General features: G+C 35.8%; 1 protein-coding gene across 1 annotated transcript in view; it reads left to right on the forward strand.

Moving 5' to 3' along the window:
- ttll12 (tubulin tyrosine ligase-like family, member 12) overlaps window positions 1-11,793 on the forward strand; it is a 100,357-nt gene extending 88,564 nt beyond the window's left edge. The window contains exons 11-14 of the mRNA XM_065265585.2: window positions 8,001-8,082; window positions 8,396-8,464; window positions 8,569-8,707; window positions 9,154-11,793. Coding sequence (XP_065121657.1) covers window positions 8,001-8,082; window positions 8,396-8,464; window positions 8,569-8,707; window positions 9,154-9,305 — 442 coding nt within the window. The 3' untranslated portion in view covers window positions 9,306-11,793. The remainder of the gene's footprint in view (window positions 1-8,000; window positions 8,083-8,395; window positions 8,465-8,568; window positions 8,708-9,153) is intronic.
- Window positions 11,794-16,704: the final 4,911 nt, after the last annotated feature.

A 16,704-nucleotide genomic window follows, 5' to 3' on the forward strand; every position in this document is an offset into this window, starting at 1 on the left:
ACACAGTAGCAATTTCGGATTCAGCCACTGTTTTAATAATTTATATTAAAGTTAAAGAAAAGCGGTCGATGGTTGCTGGTGACACATCGGCTGTGCATTATGTAAGAGCTGAATGGTGGTGCCAAACCCTGACAAAAGGTATTTCCTTAAGCCAGCAACAAATGGCTGAATCCACAGGAAACCGCTTCCTAATTCCTTGTTGAATTATCATCTGAAACCCTCCACAAAGAATTCACATCTACCCCGAAACCTTCCTCAAAGAATTCACATCTACCCCCCAAGACAGTTACCCCATGGTGTGGGACAGAGTCACACCCGACCACACTTTCTTGTCCCCCTCTCCTCATGTTTTATAAAAGCAATACATTCTACATGTACAAAGAATGTGAAACTGGTTTTGTTTGGTGTTATATGAAGTGTTTTAATGCAAGTGGTACATTTGGGTTTGTTAATATGACAACAGGATTCAATGTTAATCTGTGACAATAAATAAGTAAACTTAACCTAATGTTGGGAGACAACTCCTAACTTAGACATGTTGACCAATCACCCACTGTATGTATATTAGGCTACACCCCTGATTTTACAACAACCAATCAATACCAAACTCCTAGATGCTTTGTTCTCTGGTTATTTAAGGAGATGTGTAGAAGACTTAGGCGGGACTTTCGATATCTAGAAATGTACCCCCATGATGCTGTATCTTTGATACAGCATCATGTTTCTTTTTATTTTACTTTGAGGAATCTGTAACCAGATCTTCATCTCATTACCAGGTATGCAATGGTTTTTTGTTTGTTTCGTATTTGAATTGGAATGTAAATTGGCTTCTGAATTATGTTTTACCTACCTGGTTAATAAATTGTTACATTTGCATTCATTCTAATTTGCTCTGTATTATTGACTCTTCTAAGTTACTATAAAGTATTACGATATCCTTTGTTACCACATATCTTTGATCGGGGTTAATTCATGTTAATTAAGTTCTACCTCTAACTAAGTTGTTACGCAGTCGTGTTTATATGTGGGCCATCAGGGTGATGAGTCATAACCTCTAATCATTTCCTTTACTTTGATTAAGTTGTATATAGTAATAGGATTTAACTATATTCGGCTAGACGGTGCTATGCCCGAACCTCTGATCATTGTAAGGCTTTGAATTAAGTTGTATATAACATATTGTGTGAGGCTATATGGATACGTTTTAATGAGAGTCCGTACACATGAAGCGGTATTGTTAAAATTGCTTTAGTCATGAACCTCTAGTTATTGCATGGTAGATTAATTATTTAACTTTCACTAAGTTGTTGGGTAATCGTATTTGTATGTGGGCTATCGGAGTGATAAGTCATAACCGCTGGTCATGATTTCTGCTATAATTAAGTTGTATATAGTAATATGATTTAACTATATTCGGCTAGATGGTGCTAAGCCCGAACCTCTGGTTATAGTGTGAATTTTGTACTAAGTTGTATACAAACGGTTGCATGAGGCTATTTTGGGACATTTAGCAAGAGATTGCGGGAGCGGCATTGTTAAATTGTGTTAGTCATAACTTCTAGTACGGTCAAATATGTGTTCGGAATCTGCATAACGGCCGATGTGGACCGATACGACATGGGTAATCGAATGAATGAGTTCAATGTTAACATGAGTTAAATAGAATGATCAAACGTTTATCCAAATTCTATATTTACATCAATTTGATTCATATTACAATACGTTTCATATCTTTGGAGTCAGATATTAAGTTGCGTAATGTTAAAACCGGAAGCACCGGAAAAGACCGAATGCGCTATAAACCGGCCATGCCGTTTGGATTCCGTCGTTGGGCCAAACGGATGGATGGGGTCATATTTGGACTCCTTACAAAGTGGTGATTCCCGGGACGTGATATTCAACCAGTGGAAATCTTATCAAAATGTACAAAGTACGACTGATTCGATCCCTGGAGAATAAGAGTCTTTTCATGGAGCTAAAGGTTTGAACTTCTTCTATTTCTTCAGCTGATGTGGTAAGTCAATCTTTTCTTTGCCTTTTAAAAATGTTTAAGGGAATGTTTTAAACATCCCACATTTATGAAATAGGTTGTAAATATACCTAATGTTAGACTGGAAATCAAATCCGGTGGGGCTTAAAAATGAAATGAAACCACATTATTAGGAAAATGCTGTGCAATGCTAAATGAAGAATGAATTGCTTTGCTCTGTTAAGATCTTTTGTTTGTGTGCCTACGGAAAACAAAAGATTGTCTTACATTGGAGTTAAATCATCCAAAATTTATTCTGATTCTCAAACAAGGAAAACATCTAGAATCTAAATTTAAATCACCAAATCCTATACACAATTGTTTCTGTTGTGACAGCAAATGCACAACATGGGAAAACAGCTAAAAAACATTAACAATTGAAAAATGATGTTGGATGATTTAAACTACAATGCAATGAATGTGTTTGCATGTGAAGGGAGGACTTGGACAATTTATATGTGAAAAACACACAGATAGTAAGGTTTTTAAATGCTGCAAACATCAGTGTACAATCTATATTTGATGAGTAAAGGTAATATTGTAATGAAGCTGGAGAATGAAGGAAATGTATGAATGATTGAAGGCAGCGTTGTTGGATTTAAAAATCCCCAACGCATAGAGAAATGTAACTGAATGCTGGACATTAAGCAAGTAGGGAGCAAGTAGGGAAATGATTTTAAATGAGTTGTTGTGAGTGAGCCTTCTAAAAGATCACTCTGAATTGAATGAGGATAGAATGGAATCAGTAAGTCATATTACAATTACAAACTTCTAATTCAATGTATTCCTCCATTGATGAGATACAATTAAGCAAAACCTAAAATTGTTGCAGGAAAATACAATGTTGTTCTAGGCCAACACAAATGGTCTTATCTCTCATTGTGAGACACCCAACTGAGATGAAAGGGCTTACCCCCCACTCAGATAACGGGCTATCCATTGTTCCCAAGAGAGAACACTGTTTTTAAGAGAGACATTTGTCTGTAACCATATTTTCCTTCTGTAAATCTAAGGGTTATTTAAGAACTTGATAAACACCAGGACTGTTAAAAGTTCTTGGCTTAGTCTTTCCTTATGAGTCTGTGAAAATTTGTTTAAAGACAGTTTTGTACAGCTTTATAGAGATGTGAAAGGCCACACAATTCTTAGTCTTGAAACTGTTGTAGAAATACATTAGCATGAACCAATGAACATCTGTGCCTCACACCAGTCTGTCCAGGGCTGACACCTTTTCACATTCAAATACATTGATACAGTAACATCTTGCAAATTACAAACACCAGCCTGGTGTTCCTTAAAAGAGATCAGTAATGAAAGTATTTTTAATTTATACTATTTTAATGTAATATAATCTATATTGTGATGAAGTTGCAATATACATTATATTATAATGGCCAAACAGGCCTCAGATGGTAAAATGTGGTGCATTAAATGCACTATGGAATAACTTGCACAGGCCAAACCCACAGAATTGGTCCACTATACAGTGTCAAAAGGGCGGAATGTGCTGTCACATGTTGCCATGTTTTAACACTTAAATATTACATGACACTTGTGATAGTAAACCAAACCCATTCAACTGGAAATCACTAACCCATTTTTAATCCAATACAGATTGGGCACATGCTTGTGTGGCTTAACAGCCAGTTAGCATGTGTTTAACATTCTCATTGCAGTGATCCGTTTACATTTTCTGATTTGTAATTGATCGTAAGGCATTGATATTTCTATAGAACACATTCTAGTTGTTTGTTTCGTATGTGTTTCTATGTTGAAGGATTTGTCTCCTATGTGGTAAGCTCTGCTATTCCTTGTATAGCTGCAGTCAGACCCTAAAGAGGAGCACAAAAATGCCATGTGGCTACAATGTGTTAATTGCATTAATGAAAATGTTTTACTTCACAACAGGATCCAGTAGCACTTTTACCATGTTTCCTAACTAAAAACACTGGTGTTGGAAGACTTATTGAGCCAGATTACAACCTCATACCGATAATATCGAACTGGCTCCCTGTTTTAACAACAGGACTAAATTTGCATCACAATTTATCCTTCTCACCTTTGTTGCAGCATGGTATTCACACATAGCCTCAGTTAAATGAAATCACATAGCGAACACTCACTTACCAAGAATTAGTCATTATTTCAAACTTTCTGAATTTAAGCATCTGTTTTGGGTTTTCTTTTCAGATATTTGATCAGTTTAATGTCTACTGAAATCTTGATAAAGAGCAATTTTCTAAGTTTAATACTATTATCTTTGACATTTAATTTGCTCTGTATATAAGACATTTAAAACTATCATGTTTATCACCACGCACCACCCAACATATTCCAAACTGAACACTACACTTAAAACCAACATTCTCCTGTTACACCAACAGAGCCATCTAATCTAACACATATGCTAAAGTGATATCATTCACACCCATATTAGCAAAACTAAAACATTCATAAGAAACTTACATGGCAAAGTCACACTTTGATAATTATGTTTTTAATTGCAATAACAAACTTACTGTCTTAATCTCAAATCAATAATCTGACTGTTGTTGTCATAAGTGAGGACCAGTGGCGCCCTGATCCTCAATTTATCACTAAATAACAGCACAGACAATTGTCAAGAATCAATCAAACCATTTACTCAACTCCTAATATCAAATGTGACTTAGCCAACAGATCAGAGATCACACACACACCTATACAAATATTCACATATCTCTACACTCACACACCTACCTATACACGCAAACACATTGAAATCTGAGATTCTAAATCTTCAAGTGTATGAACTACACATACTCATAAACATGCCTATACACACATACAAATACAGATACATATACACATAGGCACATACCTGCACACATAGAAATCTAACATGAGATTCTGAATCTTCAATTGTTCTCATGGACTCAACATGTTCTGAACAAATTCTAAGTTAATCTTAGGCCTACAATGTGCTTATATTAGAAAATTCAGAGTTCCCTCGAAACATTCATTGTAGATGTGTGTATGGAATGATTACAACACTATGTGCCTATTATTATTATTATTATTATTATTATTATTATTATTATATATGGTCTACAAAGCCCATACCAAAATCTATTATAGCAGTATTATACTGTCACTATTATCGATACACACTATAGTATGCATAACAATTTTACTTTACCATATTCCGTTTTTTATTTTCATACAATCTATAATATGCATACCTGAGGAAGGTTATTTTTACATTTTCTGGGTTTATTTTCATACAATCTATAATATGCATACCTGAAGATCATTTTAACCATTCCTGGGTTTTATTTTCATACAATCTGTAACATGCATATCTCAAGGTTATTTTAACATTTTATTTTCTGGGTTTTATTTTATAATATGCATACCTCAATGTTATGCCTTGTTGTTTTAACCTGATCTTTTGCATCTTCTTCTTCAATATCCAGAGACCAAGTACATTTAAATTCAACTAAACTCCAAATACAACAGTGGGAAAGAACATTGGTAATTTTATAGATCAGATATATTTGACCTGGTGAGACCGTACCACTTGCACTTTCCACATCAAGGTATCATGTGCTATGTTGTTTATTTATTTTATTTATGGTTTGCCCTAACTATCATGTTATAGTGTTACCAAGCCTATTGATATTGGTCAGTGTTCAATCAATGAATGGTCCTTAAGGTGTGCAAGTGTTTTCACACAGTGATGTATTGTCAATGTCAATACCCCCACCCGACGACGTCTGAATTCACCGTTCAGAGGTGACAACTTTCTTCAAAGAGACAGAACGTCTTAGAACAGGTGGTTTCCGTGAAAGAATGGGACATTCATCGAACGAAGCACACAGGCCTTGGTTGACACACTGAACTTGAACACTACGAACACTACAGGGATTGGACACCACCGAGATGTATGTTGATCTCATCGGGACTGTTATGTCTCTCCGACTTGATCAAAATGGGCGGAGCTGTAAGAGCTGAATGGTGGTGCCAAACCCTGACAAAAGGTATTTCCTTAAGCCAGCAACAAATGGCTGAATCCACAGGAAACCGCTTCCTAATTCCTTGTTGAATTATCATCTGAAACCCTCCACAAAGAATTCACATCTACCCCGAAACCTTCCTCAAAGAATTCACATCTACCCCCCAAGACAGTTACCCCATGGTGTGGGACAGAGTCACACCCGACCACACTTTCTTGTCCCCCTCTCCTCATGTTTTATAAAAGCAATACATTCTACATGTACAAAGAATGTGAAACTGGTTTTGTTTGGTGTTATATGAAGTGTTTTAATGCAAGTGGTACATTTGGGTTTGTTAATATGACAACAGGATTCAATGTTAATCTGTGACAATAAATAAGTAAACTTAACCTAATGTTGGGAGACAACTCCTAACTTAGACATGTTGACCAATCACCCACTGTATGTATATTAGGCTACACCCCTGATTTTACAACAACCAATCAATACCAAACTCCTAGATGCTTTGTTCTCTGGTTATTTAAGGAGATGTGTAGAAGACTTAGGCGGGACTTTCGATATCTAGAAATGTACCCCCATGATGCTGTATCTTTGATACAGCATCATGTTTCTTTTTATTTTACTTTGAGGAATCTGTAACCAGATCTTCATCTCATTACCAGGTATGCAATGGTTTTTTGTTTGTTTCGTATTTGAATTGGAATGTAAATTGGCTTCTGAATTATGTTTTACCTACCTGGTTAATAAATTGTTACATTTGCATTCATTCTAATTTGCTCTGTATTATTGACTCTTCTAAGTTACTATAAAGTATTACGATATCCTTTGTTACCACATATCTTTGATCGGGGTTAATTCATGTTAATTAAGTTCTACCTCTAACTAAGTTGTTACGCAGTCGTGTTTATATGTGGGCCATCAGGGTGATGAGTCATAACCTCTAATCATTTCCTTTACTTTGATTAAGTTGTATATAGTAATAGGATTTAACTATATTCGGCTAGACGGTGCTATGCCCGAACCTCTGATCATTGTAAGGCTTTGAATTAAGTTGTATATAACATATTGTGTGAGGCTATATGGATACGTTTTAATGAGAGTCCGTACACATGAAGCGGTATTGTTAAAATTGCTTTAGTCATGAACCTCTAGTTATTGCATGGTAGATTAATTATTTAACTTTCACTAAGTTGTTGGGTAATCGTATTTGTATGTGGGCTATCGGAGTGATAAGTCATAACCGCTGGTCATGATTTCTGCTATAATTAAGTTGTATATAGTAATATGATTTAACTATATTCGGCTAGATGGTGCTAAGCCCGAACCTCTGGTTATAGTGTGAATTTTGTACTAAGTTGTATACAAACGGTTGCATGAGGCTATTTTGGGACATTTAGCAAGAGATTGCGGGAGCGGCATTGTTAAATTGTGTTAGTCATAACTTCTAGTACGGTCAAATATGTGTTCGGAATCTGCATAACGGCCGATGTGGACCGATACGACATGGGTAATCGAATGAATGAGTTCAATGTTAACATGAGTTAAATAGAATGATCAAACGTTTATCCAAATTCTATATTTACATCAATTTGATTCATATTACAATACGTTTCATATCTTTGGAGTCAGATATTAAGTTGCGTAATGTTAAAACCGGAAGCACCGGAAAAGACCGAATGCGCTATAAACCGGCCATGCCGTTTGGATTCCGTCGTTGGGCCAAACGGATGGATGGGGTCATATTTGGACTCCTTACAATTACGATGATGGGAGGCCAGTAGATCAGTAGTTTGAGGAGCTTCACGGCAGCAGGACCCAGTTCCTCAGGTTCAAAAAAGAGACAGGGAAAGAGAAACAAAATCCTATAAGTGTAGGGGTCGCTCACATATAATGCCAGTGTCATACAGTATAATGTATGAATGTCATATCATGCATTCATAACCAAACACATGACAATGTCTTCCTCACTCTTTCAGACCTTTCTCGCTGGATCATCTCGATGACTATCAGAAGCATTACACAGTGATGAACTATGCTGAAAATGTGCAGCTCAGACAGGTAGAAAACCTGACATATATGCACTTGTTTGCCTTTTCTTCTTGGTACTCAAACACAAAATCAACAGCTTCCAGGAATCAAACACGTTTTTCTCATCCTGAAAATAACCAGCTGCAGAAGAAGTGTGATGTGTTTTCTGTTAGTTACTTTATGTTCTTTCACTTTCTTTTGATAAGCATGTTTAAAAATCATGTGAATCAGTTTACCAGATAAATGCACTGCGTTGATGATATGAAATGTTTTTCTCAGAAACCTGACTACTTAGGGCTGTAAAGTTAGCTCAGATGTACTGTAGTTTCATTTATCTTAACAGATTCACTATGATGACTTCATTCCCATGTTCGAAAGCCAGTATCCGCAGTATCCATGGAAACAAGTTGAGGTACAGCTTAATTCGTCCTGGCCTCTTATATATCTGCATTTCTGTTTATTCTGTATATATTCATATAAATGTATATTTTTATATTTATTGGTTTGTTTTTCTAGGCGGATATCTTCAAAGCTTTTTCTGAGCTCTTCCAGGCAGCCTCCTGTCGTCCGGCTCCATACGGAATCTGTCCCTATCCGTCCTCAAGAGCCATTTATGCCATTGATCTCATGTTAAAGTGGGACCAGACTGCAGAAGGTACATTTGCATGGTGGTTAATTTTTACTACACTCATTTCCAACTACAGGTAATAAAGAAGGATCCAGTGTGTCCTTTGTGTAACTTATACATTAAAAGAGATTAAAATTAAGTAATGAATCTTATGGCTTTTACGGAAAGAAAACATTTATGTGAATGGTCTTCTTTGGGTTCAAACCTAAAAGCTTAACGCACAAAGATGTGTAAATCCTTTCTAAGAGTTTCGCAGTGTTTCCAAAAATTCCTTACATGTGTTTTTTTTTAATATAAGTTTAGTTATTTATCAGTTATGTTCTATCAGTACATCAGACATCTCTTTGTCTCAGCTTGGACTCCTAAAACATCTACAAACTGGGACGGGGCCACATAAAAAGTACAAAAAGTATTGTGTTGTTGGTAGTTTGCATTAACATCTCAGAATTTCACATAGTATATTTTTTCTTCAGGAGATCGTGTAATGCAGCCCCAGATACTGGAGGTAAATTTTAGCCCTGACTGTGAGAGGGCTTGTCGATATCACCCCAGCTTTTACAACCACATGTTCCAAACACTGTTCCTGGATCAGGCAGAACAATGTCCTGTTACTCCAATTTTATAACCAAACTGAATTCCAGCTCTAAAATGCCTAAATAAAAATGAATGGGCCTGCAACACTGTTTTTATGTCATTTGTTTAGCCAGATTCCTGTAGATTGATATATTCTATTTTTATTATATGTTTTATGGTATGGTTTATATTAAAATATATATATATATATAAGCAAAAATGCTCTTTGGTAAAGACTGTGGTATCATTGTTTGAATGAAAACATCACTTCAGGGCATGCATAAAGCTGTCAAATGGTCGGCACATTGCCTCAGTAGCATTGTTACCTCACAGCAAGAAGGTCTCCGGTTCGGCTGGGTCAGGAGGTCTTTCTGAGTAGATGTTGGTTTACTCTGGTTACTCAGGTTTCCTCCCACAGCCCAAAAACATACTGGTTAAGTGAACTGGAGATTGATTCACTTTTATATAGATTAATCAAAAATGAATAAGTAAATAAACTATAATACGTAACTATATCTGGTTATAAATGAACAATAATCTGTTATTATAAGCAACATAAACCGTCTCCTTGCTCTGATTCACAATGATAAGCTTATAATGGTAATTATAAAGTTGCATGTGAAGTGGTTTGTTTTAATCCGAATATGTGTATCAAATACTTTACCATTATGTTTTTATGTTTTTCTGTATGGATATAACCAGTTATATGTATCACTTAGTGTAATGGTTCTGTTGTTTTAGTCGTATAACCACGTTGAGGAAGTGTAGTGGTTATTTTGTTTTAGTTAGCAAGGTACTTTAGGAAAAGTACAGTTTTGTTTTATTTAATTGTATTTGTTTCTGTGTGAGAGTGTATATAGCATGAGTCTGTGAGTGCATGTCTTAGATGAGGAAAAGTGGGGGCTGAGTGAGTAGTGGGTGTGTCTTTCTCCTGTGGCTCTGCAGAGGGCACAGAGAGGTGGAGTGAATGAATGTTTAAAACTGTGGAAAGGGAATACAGTTTGAAAGTATGTGAATATGAGTGAGAATATAAGTATGAATACGATAAGAATAAGAGACTAGAATAAGAATAAGAGTTATAAATGCTGGGTATTAAAGATGATATTTGAAGATTTTGTGGAGTTATTGTAGCCAAAAATATTAATTATTATAGTGAAGTACACAGCTACCTCTAGAAATTGAATAATTTTAGTTTAAATGATTGATTAAAATAAATAAGTGATATAAACTAAATAATTAAATAACTAAATAAAAATATAAACTAAAAGAAAGAAAATTAAGAGTTTAATAACAGAGAAATGCTTGAGGAGAAAGAGAGAGAGAGAGAGAGAGAGAGAGAGAGAGAGAGAGAGAGAAGGAGAAGAGGAAAATGGAGGGGGTACTGATGATCACCAGATGTGATCATGTAGAGCAGGGGTTCTCAAAGTCCGGACTCCGGTCCGGATCCGGACCCGACGGCAACTTGATCCGGACCCGCGTCCACTTCATAGTACAAGTGCATTAATTTCTATGTGATTGATTAAATGTGTGCATTTACTTTACAAATGCATATAAAACTTGTAAACCATTCGTTTAGTTTTTTTTTTCTTTTTAGATTTAAGAGTATTCCTGGTCTGAAAATAAAACGAGTTATTTAAAAATTTCCTGTGTGACGCTGTAGCCATCACACCCAGATATTATGCACAGCTACTTCATGTACTACGGCTTTTGATCAGTAAGTCCTTATCAATCTGAAATCACTGTTGGTCTGAGTCGTTTAAAACATGCATTTAAAAAAGCAACACTCGTCAAACATAATCTTATACATATTCTTTATTATCATGAAAATACCTGAAAAGGTTTGAAGAACAGCAATATAAATATATCCTTAAGCCATTTCCTGGAGCTCTGTGTGTCTGGTTCTTCGTCTGCAGCACATATTACGTTTCTGCCCACGAGCGCCCCCTGGCTTTTGGATGTAGCGGCATTTCACCGTAATTCATTGAGAAGCATAGCAAGCATCATCAGCCAATTTATAGGTGCACCCCTAATTTTGGTCAGTGTCTCTGCCTACCAACCACACTTTTTTGCTATGGTTTATGCATATGATGGAGAACAAAATGTGCCATTTCTCTAATTAGGTTGCTCTGTATTTTGCACCTGGTTACTTTTGGCATATTTCTTGTGTTTGTTTAAAAAAAATATTTTTAACTTTAAATGCAAAATACACTTATGTTTTTCCCAAACTATTTGTGTTGATTTGTTATATAAACAAAAGATTTACATAAAGTTTTTCCGGACCTATGAAAATTATGGGAATTCAGATTTGGACCTTTGAATGTAAACTTTGAGAACCCCTGATGTAGAGGGTAGGGGACCTACAGTCCCAGGAATGTGACCACCATGTGTTTCTATATGATATAAACCATATGTTTCTTAATGTTACAAACCCTTGGGAATAGAAGCATATGCGTGCGAAGACAGGCTTAAATACTGTGGTACAGGGAAAAGGTTTTCAGTGACTCTTGGAGTTTTTGCAGGACTGCTCCGTTTTTATTTGTCTGGTTAATAAAAGTCTTATCTTTTGAAAATGAAACCTACGGCTTGAGTATTTTATTCTTAAAGCTCACGTAACACACGCTGTTTCTGCATTTCTGATGTTAATCTGGAGTACCTATAGAGTAGTATGACATCCTTTATATCTCCGAAGAGTCTTTAGTTTAATCAGATTTATAAAAGAAAATGAGCTTTACCGAATCTTTCCGATAACGTACAAAAAAATGAAGGAGGAGGAGTTATACCGCGGGTGGAGCGAGTGTGAGTCATGTAACACTATACAACACTGTTTTAACTTATGATTCACTACATGTTCGTGTCATTTATATAATATGCATGCGACTATTTCCAACATAAGACAGAAGTCTTACTTACCGCGTGCAACTCGTCATGACCCGGTTGGGAAAATCCACCGCATCAAACACACACGCAAAACTCCGCTGCTACCCCGGATAATAAACTATATCCATTGTTTTCATGAGGCTGGATTTCTTCTCCTTACATCCAAAAACACACTTCATCTTTCGTGCCATTGTTGAGTTTTGAAATTAAACAAAGCTGAGTGGCGTGATAAGATGTTTGCAAGTTCTAGCGTCTCCCGTTGATTGACAGGTGGGCGGGGTTTTCCGGGGGAAGTGCCCATATAAAGAAGTGATACTGAAGACTTAAAATTTAGTCTTTCATTATTAAATGTATTCTTTTATTAAAATGTATTATTTTAATATGATTTCATTATTATATATTATATATTATGTATTATTATTCTTTATATTCATAATCAGTTGTGTTATCTTATGGAGTGTTAAATGCATGTGTTTGAATGAACGAGACTATAGATAGTATGGATCACATGTCAGGGGATTGAAAGAGGGTAATACGTTCTGATCATGACATGTCAGATGTGTACAGTTTGCAAAGCACCACAAAAGTATACACTAAGAATAGTATCTTAACATAGGAGTGGACTGTGCCATGTGTTAGCATGACATATATGTTCTATATTTGAGATGCTTAAGCAACATGTTTTTCTACCTTACAAGGAAGTCTTTCTGTGATGTATAAAAGCTCAAACCTTACTGTACCACCCCAGAGAAACTAAGGGATGACGGGAGAATCAAAGAAATGTATAGGCTGTCATAGATAGAACATCTTTACTGGTTTCTCTCCTGACATATATATATTAAAGAATTTTCTTGGCAAGACAATTGGTGTCCGGACCCGTGAATCAAATAATAAAGGGGAAAAGGCTTAATTCCAAGTCTACATCATTATGCAGAATTGATCAAACTTTCAGAATAGTAAGTTACGAACCAAAGAATCAAACAACCCCATTAACTAATTCTAATCATAAGATAACAAAACAAAAGGTACAACATATCTGCAAAATATAGATGTCTTTCAAATTAGCCACGGAGATTTCCTATGCTCATCTTAGGTCAGCGGCTAGTAAATACAATCACAATCATACAGTTAGGTTGTTATTGATATGTTGCTGGTAAAATGCATTATTTTATTAACTATATATTTATTTTATTTAAAGGGGACATTTCACAAGACTTTTAAGATGTGAAATCTTTGGTGTCTCCAGATTACATAAAGTTTGAGCTCAAAATACCCCACAGATAATTTATTATAACATGTTGAATTTGACACTTAGTAGGTGTGAGCAAAAATGTGCCATTTTGGGTTTGTCACTTTAAAGGCAAATGAGCTGATATCTTCACTAAATGCCAGTGCTGTGGTTGGATAGTGCAGATTTAAGGGCGGTATTATCCCCTTCTGACATCACAAGGGAAGCCAAATTTTAAAGGGCCATTTTTTCATATGCTTGCAGAGAATGGTTTATTAAAGCAAAGTTAATGGGTTAATTTTTTACATTTTCTAGGTTGATAGAAGCACTGGGGACCCAATTATAACACTTAAACATGGAAAAGTTTAATAAACCAGTTTAATGAAAGTTTGATTTTCATCATATGTCCCCTTTAACTATAAAGTAATCAGTTATATCCAGTGTTATCCAAATAGCAAAATGACTAATAAGTCATTGATTAAATATATTTTTTACAGTGTACTTGTAAAAAAAATGCTTATGCCGTCTCAAAAACTAGATCCATTGGGTTGCAGTCTGGAGCCTTTGGTGCCCCCTATCACCTGGTTCCCCAGGGCACTCGCCCAATCCCATCTATGGACAATCCGGCCCTGCTCGCTTGTGTTGCCAAACTTCCTAACATACACATTTCATCAACCCAAAATTGTGATGCAAAGCAAAAGATTTCTTTTCACCATTGGATTGACTGCACTGTCAGATATCAAGGAACCTTGGGCATAAACCCACTTTATTTGGGCATAAATTCATCAAATCACCTCCTGAGTTTCTCACTACTGTTAAGCACTCTTTTGAGATTTAGTCAGAATCAAACTCATGACATTTTGCAAAGCAAAAATGGAAATATACATAGGGGCCTCTTTTCACCCTGCACCCCCCATACTGTAATAGCAGCATCTTTTCTACTCTGTATGGTTCAGCCTAACACTTAATACATTTGTGGTTTAGCAAGTTCTATTGCAAAGCTAAACGTGCAGATGACCTACACTTGAACTTTTAAATAACCGCTTCATACATTTCTTTCGAGCCACACAGGATGTAAAGTTCAAACACTCAGACAGTGTTGAAGCCTTATTCAGTTAAAGCCTCAACCTCGCCTGCCAAAATTTGCACCTGCAAGTTCAAACTAAAACTATTATGTCTTATAATTTCCTTTACTAACATCATCAATATTTTATTCATTCATTCTTCTTTCCTAATCAATCTAATCATATGTCTTGTTTTAGAGATGATATCTTCTTGGTTGGGCTGAGTTGTTTTTCCTTCTGCTCTTTCGTTGCAAACTTTGCGAACTGAAGCCATACAATCACTTTATATAAAGAAATCCTTAAAAGCAACGCAAAAAATCAGATATCATTCAAATATAAACCAGAACATTAGAACATGATGCAGTCGGTCATGAGAGCCAATAGTGCAGACGACCACATAGGTCGTATGAGTTGGAGGACTTGTTGGTTGTAAGCCTTGTATAATTAAATCATGTAGATCAGGAGTGGGGAACCCTGGGTCCTGGAGGGGCACTGTCCTGCATACCGTGTGTCTCAATCAGCTCCCTTGTTCAGTAGTCAGGGCACTGATCAGGGAGTCGGCCATTTTAAGGGCTGTCTCAATCGCAAAATCCGTCCAGTGCACTGGAACGTTCGTTCCCTAAAAATTCCCACAATGCAACGCAAAAACCAGTGAGCATCGATGGTCCCTATGTTCCCTAACCTGAAATCACGTGACCTTTTCTGAAGCTCGCCAACCGAACATCACGTGATCCAACGCAATAAACTTTATGAAATGTTACAGAACTTTTATAAAGACAAACGTTTGTTTTAGTTGTAAATATAAACACACATTGCTACACAGTAAGGAACCACAATCTAATCAATATTTAAAGTAATAATATTTATTTAAAATTGTAAATATATTTATTACATTTAAAATGTAATTATATGCCTCCAATTTTATTCACAGATATGTAAGAGAATAGTGACAGCATTTTTCACAATGTACTGTTTTTAAAATTAAGTCAGAGAGATGTTGGTTTTGCCGGTTGTTGATGAGTAACAGCTGTGAGTGATTACAACGCGCTTAAGCAGCCACGTGACAGAAAAATAAGTGAACATTGTCCCAATGTGAAGTGAGCTAGGGTCCTTACCAGTGCCCGAACCTGTGTACACAATATACTGATTCACGACCTTGGGAGCTAGGGAACGAATTGAGACACACGGATAGTTTAGTTCCAACCCTAATCAAACACACCTGAACTTCATTTCCATGTGATCCTGCAGACTTTAATTTGATTTTTCAGGTGTGTTTAATTAGGGTTGGAACAAAACTCTGCAGGACAGTGGCGCTCCAGGACCAGGGTTTTCCACCCCTGATGTAGATCCATTTAAATTTCCTGTGGTCGACTAGGAGAGTGCACCTTATTCATTGGATCCTTTGGTACAATACCGTAAGCTATAATCCATGTATACAACCGGTTAAAGGTTTGAGGTTAGTCACTGTTATTATATTTGTTAAAATAAAAGTGTCAAAAGGATTGATCTGAGTTATTCAATGGAGTACTGTGCATGATGCAACCACAAGATGTGCAGTTCAGACAAAGTCTTTATTTTACAGAGGTTTATCTATACAGATAAAAGAGGAAATGAAAGCGACTTACAAAGGAGAGAACAGAGCAGTAAAACGAGACCGTAATTGCACAACCGAGCTGGTCAGCAGATAAGATAGCAGGTCACCCACTGGAAGTAAAACTAACTAAAGAATAAAACTAACAATATGATTTCACTGAATACAATAAAATGGATATGATTCAACTTAAAATGATTGGGTTTTTTGTATGATTACCATAAATAACTTTAGAATAAATGTAAAATCATCAAAAATATTAAAATAAAACAAGAAGTTGTTTTTTAATGACAGAATGTCATATATTAGCACAATTATGTTTCTTCTACAAAATTTTATGGATAACACCTTTATATCATCATCAGAAGGTTTTAAGACCATGATAATTATTTCAGTCAAGTGACTTTAAATGTTTGATCTATAGTTTATGTTAATCAAGAAAACAAGAGAGTAGTGTTTATTATTTAAGTATTATTAAAAGTAAATTTAACACTTTACAATAAGGTTGCATTAGTAAACATTAATAAATGCATTAACTACCATGAACAAACAATGAACAATATAGTTTTCCGCATTTATTAATTCTTGTTAATGTCAGTATCATATTACTAGATCATATTATCAGGTTGACATGAGCAGACTTTCTTGTGCTTAGTTTAACTTCCCTGTTCTGCTATATTTGTGTCTATGA

This window comes from Paramisgurnus dabryanus, chromosome 1 (genome assembly GCF_030506205.2).
Source record: "Paramisgurnus dabryanus chromosome 1, PD_genome_1.1, whole genome shotgun sequence".
NCBI lineage: Eukaryota > Metazoa > Chordata > Actinopteri > Cypriniformes > Cobitidae > Paramisgurnus > Paramisgurnus dabryanus.